Below are 8,882 nucleotides of genomic sequence, written 5' to 3'. Positions count from 1 at the left end.
TTTTTGCCCACAACACTGCAAAGTTGGGGTTATGCTTATTCATGCAGAGTTTCAAACTACTCAGGGGAGAGAGGACCTGTAAACTAAACGAGCCACACAGCCCTTCCCAAACCACCGAACAGTAAGCACAGGGACAAAAATAATCAAAAGCTCCAATGCCAAAGAGCAATGCTTGGGGACTATCCTGAGGGTCTCTGCTGAAAAGTGACACTTGTCCATGGCTCCAGACAGCAACCCAGCTGGGAACCCTCACCAGGTAACCCTTCCCAAGAGGCACAAACCAAAAAACCTTTGCACCTTCCTGAAAATTAGAGACAGAAACCGATAACCTGTCCTCCCGGCTCACGTCTTACTCCACAATTAGCAGGCTGCTCAGTCTTGTTTACCACTTGCAAGCACGAAAGGGTTAAGACAAACCTTGCACAAACTTTGCTGCGAGCTGAGCTCACAGCCTCCCTCCCTTCCCTCCTTGCCTGCTGCCTAGACGCAGCAGCGAGGAGCACTACTGATCCTCTCCGCTCGAACCGCCGCTGAGGGAGGGGACTGGCTGTTTCCATCCAAGCAGTGAAGCTCATGAAGAGAAGGCTCCTTGCCCCCTTCTTCTATTGCCTGCGAAGGAAGGGCATCAGCAGTGATGCTGTTCAGTTAGGCTGTCAGTTGACATCTCAGGACCGGCAGTAAGAGCCATCCCTGCCAGCGAACCATGTGAATTCAAGAGCAGAGGAGAAGAAAAAGTGCACTTGGCATGTCTGTTGCTGAAAAGACAATATCCTGACTCCAGCAATAAGACAGCACATCTTTTCTGCACAAATCTCACTACCTGGGAGGAGATGTTCCTAGATAAATCACCAGCAAGCTCATGGTCTGAACCAGCTGCTCTAGTGCCTAGTCCCAACAACCCCTGCCTGCTCTGAAAGGTAACTATGCTTTATTCCATTCTCTTCATATGCACTACCACAGCTGAGACACTGACATACTATCTTGCACTTCACCATGAGAACAAAAAATACCGTCCACCACTGAAAGAAGAGTCATCCTCCCTTTCCTCTCCCTCAGATCCTCCCTGGAAAAAATGCAAGCCATGGACGGAATTGATACTTTAATGCTTTGTTTGCATTTCTTCAATGTTGATTTTGTTCTCTAGAGGTCACCTAGACAGAATATACCTGGTACTGTCTGTGTTCAAAACCAAACCTTTCTGAGCTTGCCAGCCAGTTCAGTGCAGTTTAAATTAACAGCCTTGGAGAAGCTACACAAGTAATTGTTCTGTTTTGCCCCACTTACCTCTTTGTAGTAGAGTATCGGGTGGAAAAGCAAAAGAGAACTCAGAAAAGTTGCTTGCACTTTCAGAGATGCCTTGCTGGCAAGTGGCACTTAAACCAAGTATGGGAGTAAAAGGAAGTGAGTAGGCAAGACAAGACATTTACTGCAGTTGTAAGATCAATTTGTACAGTCTGTCTGCGCTGTTTTGGGGAAAATCTTTTTTTCTCTCTGCTCCTCTGTGACCTACAAAGGTGTAGAGTAGGGCCATGCAGGCTTCATAAAACCTCCGCAAACTGAAGTTCCCCAAACCCTGATAGCTGCAGCTGAGAAGAAACCTTTCTGTTGTTTTGTATGAGGCTTCTGTTTTCATTACTGATTTTTATTAAATGAAATATGTTGGTTTGGCTTTTTTTTTAATCCTTACTTAATAACAACCACAAACTGATAAAAAAAAAGTGTCTGCTTGGAATCAATCTGTACCCACTGAGCATCAGTGAACACTAATGGTGCTTGGCACCTCTCAGAAATGGGAGTATTGACCAGCCAGAGAAGAATTACTAAGCCTTGATCAACAACTTAGATCACAGGGAATGTGGGCTATAGTTAAAGCTGCTCTGCTCTATAACAAACTTCTACGTAGTATCTCTGTCCATGGACTTGAGGGCTTCTGAGGGTAATGAGTGAGGTTTTGCCTTCTGTAATCTGAGTCATACAAAGTTATAGTGCTGACCTGCTTTATACACAGTTTTTTCAGAATCTTTGCGTACCACTTATTTTCACATGACCTTGGTCTCTACAGTCTTCAAGCTTCTATTCCTTAAAGGGGAGTGTGCAAAGCTAAATCTACTAATATCCAAAAAGATGTGCTCAGTGAGATAATTGGTAGATTAAAAAGCAAAAATCTTTGGGGTTGCCTAGAGCTACTGAATTCTGGCTCATTTCTGGAAAAGATGTAGTTAATTTCACAGCTTTCAATAGCCTGAATAGTTGATTGCTCCTGACAATTCTATAGTTGAGACTAAAAAAAAAAAGCAAGCTGTGCCAAGTCCCCATAGCTAATACTTTTTACTATTAATCTGCTCCTTTTATCAATAAATGCCCAGCTGAGCTTTGTTAATTCAACATCTTGGTTTGTAGTTAATTATTGAACTTCAGACTAATGTCCTTAGCATTCTGCAGTCTAATTTTATGAAGTATGTAAAGCCATTAGGCTCTCTGCTCCTTCAGAAGAGAAACTAGCTCTGGCTTTTGCTCTCAGTAAGGTAGCGGATGAGATTGGCAAAGACATTGCTCTGTACTTTAACTCACACAGGTGTCAGATTCCAGACTGATTGCATTTCATTATCAACAGAGAAATCATATTGAAAAAACAGATGTTTAATATGGCCAGTAACCTTCACACCCTCTATTTCCCACCTGCTGTGTAACATAAGAATATTCTTCATGGGGGAAGCATTTCCATTTATAGGTTCAAAGTGTGAAAATCAACAGTTACTGCCCTATAATTGAGAGCAAAAGTGCCTGGCTGCAACACAACCTTCACTTTTATGTCCCGTGCTTCTGCATCAGCACCAAACCTGCTGCCAGCAGAACTGGCTCCAAGGGGTTGGGTCAGCCCCTGGAAAAATACTGAGCAGCCCATTTCTACCATGCTTGCCCACACCCTCCTACACAAAGCACAGCACAGAATCCACTACCCACGCAGGGACTGCAGAAGTCAAATCCCCAGCCAATTTTTTCAGTCAGCAATTTGGCCCAGCTTAGCCAGCCTATTACTAAGCAGGCTCTGACCCAATATTCCCTAAACTGGATCGCTGTTATCTCAAACGCTTTGACACTGAAGAAGGTATTGCAGGAGCTGGGAGGTAAAGTGTAGACAATCCCCAGCGTCCCTTCTGCAAAAACTCAGCACATCAGATGTTTCCCCATCACGTGAGCCAAAGTAGGTCTGTCTTGCTTGTAATGAAAGCCTGAATATCAGCTCCTTGATAACTCAGGCCTCCAGATTTCAACCACCTCTCTCTGAAGAACAGCAAGGTGTTCCCATTGGTATATGGGGAGAACGCAACCAAACATTGTCAATAAACCAGCTATATTTTACAAACTGAAGGCCCATGAAAGTAAAAATGTTTTGCAGCACTACGTCTTTTAGGTGAAATCTTTATCTAAAAGCATCAGAGCTTTCATCATTTTGACCTAATGTTTCATTTCAATCTGACTACTACAGTATATTACTATATTAATATTACTCTATCTACATCTCATGTAGGTGTATATGTAGTGAACATTATAAATTACTGCATCACTTTGTTTCAGTGCTATTATTTTTGCTTCAGCTAAAAGCAAAATTCTGGTCTTACCAAAGCAGAACATGCTGCTTTTGGATGTACCACTTACAGTGAAATTTCAGCATTTATGTTTTCTGTTTCCAGCTGGAAGAATTGAAAATGCTAAAACATTAAGACTCCCCCCATTTCTAGTAAGTTCTGCTCCCAGGAGGTGAGTGAAGTGTCATATCCTGTGGCAGAGTTGTCCCAGTGGGACAGGTAGGGCTCTGGATGCCTGCCAGGTGCATCCTGCCTCAGAAACAGAGGGTCCTGATAAACAGTAAGTGAGAGACACATGGTGGAAGACACTGGCTGGATTCATATCTTCTCTTCCTCTGTGACATCTAATTCTACAGACCATGGGGTCTTCTCTTACCCATAAATAAGTAGTGAGTGTTACCAGAGGAGACCTTAACAATCAGATTGGCACGGTCTTTCTCTAAAGTTAAATACTCGGTGCTTCTCCTGATTTCAAGGTGTCTCACAGGAGCATGACAAGGGTTTTCTTATCTATTTGTTCTAAAGATACCACATATAGGCTAGGCTATTTTAGTACCTGGTTTCATTTTTCTCTCTCTCTCTTTTTTTTCCTTTTAGAAAGCTGACTTTTTGACTGTTCCTAATGAGAAACTCAAAACTCCATACTCTTTAAGCAAGTATCAATAGCCCTGGATTAGGAGAGGAGACGAGAGATCCCCCAGCAGTCTGGCAAAGCAGAAAACAACCTTCCCCACCTCATACGCGGATAAACCACCTGCTGTGGGAGAAGCTGGCAGGAAGCTGACTCGGTTTGTTTGGAAAACACGTGCAAAGACCAAAGCTGTGCAATCCTTTGCAGCTCAGTTTGAGAGAAGGACCAAAGCTTTTCCCCTACCAAAGGAGGTGACCTACCAAAAGAAGGACCAAAGAATTTTCAGGACAAAATAAAAGCCAGATGGCAGTGTAAAACACAAGTCTGATGCTTGTTGTCATTCTAATAGCAACTTGCAAAATGATTTGCAAAGGCCTGTCTCATGCAGTCTGCTTAACTGTGTGAACCAGCAGCCTTGAGACCAAGAGGATGGAGCATTTCTTGCTGAAACCATCGTGCCATCTGTACTAAGTTTCCTCTCTTGACCTTTGTGAGTCTGGTGAGGGAAGACAGGAAATTTGAAGGTAAATAGGGAAAATGGACCAAAGCTGACAAAGAGCAATGACTGAGATTTATTTCAAATTCCACGGAAACCTGACTGGCCGCATCCACTTTCCAACTCTGGCTACAGAAGTAGACACAACAGCAGATAAATATTCCAGCCTCTACGTGTACGTGGGATTGTTCCTAACACTTCTGGCTATCCTTCTCATACTGCTTTTCTCCATGCTTTTGCGCCTGAAGCATGTTATTTCCCCAATCACCACGTCTCCAGAAAGCACTGAGAACGTCCAACAGTTCACAGATGTGGAAATGCACAGCAGGATTCCTACCACTTAGAGACCCCAAAGCAAAGAGGGCTCTGTGCTTGTGAAATATGTTTTGTTCAGCAAAATGGTGGTGGAAAGAATGCCTGCCTATTGAGCCCTACAACTTATTGCACAACCATCAACAGCAGCCCAGAGCATCTGGAGAGCGGCACACAACTCTGGCTGGGACCCAGTGGCTGTTGACACTACAGGCAACATGTGTGCAACACCCTCAATAAAATTTACATTACAGAAACCTACTGCTGTCAGGAAAGACTCATATGGCTCTAAAGGCCCTTGCAGAAAATGGTAAAAGCCACAATAATGACAGCCAAAAACCCAAAGAGACGCATACCAGAATGTGTCCTGGAGCCTGTATTTGCTGACCTATCTCTCTGCCCTTAAATTCCTTGCTTGTGGAAAGAGTTGAATCAACAAAACTAAGTGGCATAAGCAGGAAGAGCCCACGGGGCACATACAGAAATTATCAGTGGTTTGGAAATTCTCAGGCATTTCTCCCATTCAAGGAGGAAAAGCTTAAACTGCTTTTTTTCCACTTGAACAGCAGGTTTACACAATGGAGTTTCAGAAGTATACAAATGTTTTATCACCTGCTGGAACTATTGGTTTCTGATGTTAAAAACCATACAGTGAATAGTTGCATTCCAGATATCAGAAAGAGACAGAACTTTTAAAAGACAAAAGAAAATAAAGATAAAATTTAAGAAAACTTTAAAATAAAAAGAAAGCATCAGCAGGAAATGAGCAACAGGAGAGAAGAAATGTTAAAAGACACTCTACCTCTCTTCCTTTGTTCTCCATTACATTAACTGAGCTGAATACAAATATGTTCATGCATTTCAGCCTTCCCCATATCACTCAGTAATTAAAATGCAGTGTAAAGTTTGTGAGTCAAATGGACATTGTTCTCCTAACAGGCTCAAATTCATAATAACATTTCCTCTCATATCCGTGTTGGGTTTTCTTTCTCAAAAGACAGACCAGTTCTTCCAAAGCTTTTTCATTTGTTTTTCTCCAAAGAAAGTTGAAGAAATGCCAGGGCCTGGCACTGCAATAATGAATAGTGTGAACAGCTTTGGACATAGCCTAGTAGGGAACATGCAGATGGAAAGTAAAGTCACTGAGCACTAAAAGATAGGACTGGATTAAAATAGCCTGGTGGATCATTTGGAACAGCGAGGAAAAAAATGTTTATTTAAATTTAGGAAACAACAATATGACCCAATCCTCTTACCTATGAATGATGTGCAGAGATAGACTTTGCTTCTGTGGACAGGAAAGATAGAATCAAATATGGCATATCCCTTCTGGGAGAGCCACTGCCTCTTACAGAAAAACCTTGAGCAAGATTGCTTAGCTACATCTCTAAAGGGCATGAATTTTACCCAGTTTATCTTCTTTGCTACAGTCTAATTCTAGCTTAGCGATAAAATCCCCTGGTGCTTTCCACATTTATGTACACTTACTTGCCAATTCTACTCTCTCCAAGGGCTTGGAAAGTATAAACTCCCCCCACAAAAACAGTGCTAAAATTAGAGAAGACATTGACTCCATAGACTTGTGATAGTAACAAGAAACTGTTTGTCAAATGCTTTGTGTACAACAGGTTTTTCACTTACCTTTAAAGGTCTGCATATGGGTGAGCTGTTTGGACTAGAAATATGGCTTTTACAGCGGATTATGTGTGTGGAGAGAGCAGAATGACAAGTAATGTCCATACTGAATACAGTTGGTCCACACACAGGACTAGTGTTTTTCTCACTGATGTGTTTAGTGCAAAACTATTTAAAAATTGCTTCCCTATATTGAATAGCACCTTTTATACTCCATTAACACCCACATAAGCAGGTTTAATCTGTGAAATAGCATGGTGACTGTGTAAGAGAATACAGCAAACAATACACTCTCAGTAATATTTCCCCATGCCATGCTTGGCTGTGTTTACCTGGAAAAGGCGGCAGGAGGCAGGCTGCCCTCAAGCTTTCTGCTATGGGGACAACACACAGGTATCACCATGCAGGATAGTGGCTTCACAGCCCATCTAAAGATTGGCTCCTCAAGGAGTGCTACTCTCAGTACTGCACAAGAGCCCAAATTCTGTGTTATGATTTGGACTTTAATCCAACTAAGAGAGATGGCTACTGAGTTAGTCAGTGACATTTAAATTTAACAAAAATCTATGCAGATCAAGTTGGCTTGGTATGTGTCATTCACTCAGTCATCATGAGACAGACTAGCCCAGGCTCAACACCTGGCTTGCCCTGTACAGCCTCTCAATTTTCTTGATGTGCCATTTGAAAGCTACAATTTACTTAGACCATAAATGTTCTAACATACTAAATCAGCAACTAAACCACATTAGCCTTCCAGCACAACTATCTGTGGAAAAGCCTTATTTCCAAGAAGCTGCAGGACAGATTCAAATATTGACATAAAATATCAGGCCTACTAATGGAAAATGACAGTATCAGAATCTGGGTTGGGACCCAAATTCTGATTGCTCTGATCTCAGCTGAAAAGCCCCCCAGAAGTAAGTGTCAAGACTGCATTTCTTTCCTTCATACTAAAGAATGTTAATTCAGAAGAGTCTCACAACCCTTTAAAACTTAATTCAGTAAATATACTGTAAATAAAAGAGCAATCACTTTATATATCATTATGTTATATCGTATTATATCTTTGGGCAGACTGTGTATTTCTGTATAATACTGCTAAGGAAGACAGCCCTATCTTCTAACACAAAAATGACAAGTTTTCCTTTCTAAAGCGTCATGTCACACAAGTATCTGTCCTACTTGATACATCTACGGTCCCAGATACACTTAGAGTGCCTCATTTGTCTGTACGGTGCCAGCAAATTTTAAAGCCTTTCCCAATGAGAAATAGAAGAATGCCTTTCCCCCCTTTTCATTCTCATTTATAATGTCCAAGACCTGATGTCTCTGAGAAAAGAGACTGTTAGGATGTGTTGACCTGTGTTTGCTGAGTGGGCTTTGGTGGACTTTGGCATTCTTTGGCTATGAGGAGTAGTTATTGGAACTTTTGCATGGATTTGCTGAATCTTGGAGAACTGCAGGTGTCACATCCATACCCTTCCCCTCCAGCAGTCTGTTTCCTTCCCACGTGTCCATCTGCTACAGAAAATTGGGGGTTTTTTACAAAAATAAAGAGACATACTACTAGCAATGGTGACTTATTGACTGCTCTGTACTATTCCCATGTGTAGATCTGAGAGACCAGCCTACATGCAGAAATAGGCTCAAGTGGTGCCACTCATTTCAAATTTATTGTTGGCCTCAGGGGGCATCTGTGTAAGAAGACCCCCTACCAGCCTCTGTAAGTATTACTTGAACCAGGAGAGTTTGCTCCCATCTTTACTCCCATCTTAGACATTGGAAACAAATATGGCTATTTAGTAAATTCATCACCTCCTCCATTCCCTACCTGCGGGGGAAGACAGCCACCTGTTGTTCTGAAGGAGCAGCAAAACAACTATGCATTGCTGTTCCTTGTGGGTGGAACTGTGAGGTCAGAGTAAGCCTACAGTCATCAGAAAACCACCATCGCTACCAAATCTCCAAGGGTATTTAGTCCAGGAGGCCTCAGGACCTGAGTATGGTGTAAATCCCCAAACCATATATATTCTACAGGATTTATGCTTGAGTAATCTCATCCACGTGATTTCCATCCATGTCCACGAATCTTCTGCATTAACAAACCCTTAAGTACTGAGCGGAAAGGGTTGATATGTAGAAAATGTTGCTTCTCTGTGTCAGAATATATAAACATAAAAATATATTTTCATATCCTCACAGGGCTGCAGAGAAGAAC

The 8,882-nt window shown here is 42.1% G+C and overlaps 1 protein-coding gene across 1 annotated transcript; it reads left to right on the top strand.

The window, feature by feature from the left end:
- Positions 1-530: 530 nt before the first annotated feature.
- Positions 531-8,237, top strand: SERTM2 (serine rich and transmembrane domain containing 2). Its single transcript, XM_052814016.1, has 2 exons — positions 531-917; positions 4,188-8,237. Exon 2 carries the CDS (start codon positions 4,783-4,785, stop codon positions 5,059-5,061), a length of 279 nt encoding a protein of 92 aa, XP_052669976.1. The 5' UTR covers positions 531-917; positions 4,188-4,782; the 3' UTR covers positions 5,062-8,237.
- Positions 8,238-8,882: the final 645 nt, after the last annotated feature.

Source organism: Harpia harpyja, chromosome 18 (assembly GCF_026419915.1).
Source record: "Harpia harpyja isolate bHarHar1 chromosome 18, bHarHar1 primary haplotype, whole genome shotgun sequence".
Taxonomy (NCBI): Eukaryota; Metazoa; Chordata; class Aves; order Accipitriformes; family Accipitridae; genus Harpia; species Harpia harpyja.
The sequence above is the reverse complement of the archived record's forward strand: the minus strand, read 5'-3'. Positions and strand labels throughout refer to the sequence as shown.

What these genes read in the sequence shown, in the direction of transcription:
- SERTM2 (XM_052814016.1), top strand. Translation starts at nt 4,783, where the DNA reads ATGACTGAGATTTATTTCAAATTCCACGGAAACCTGACTGGCCGCATC.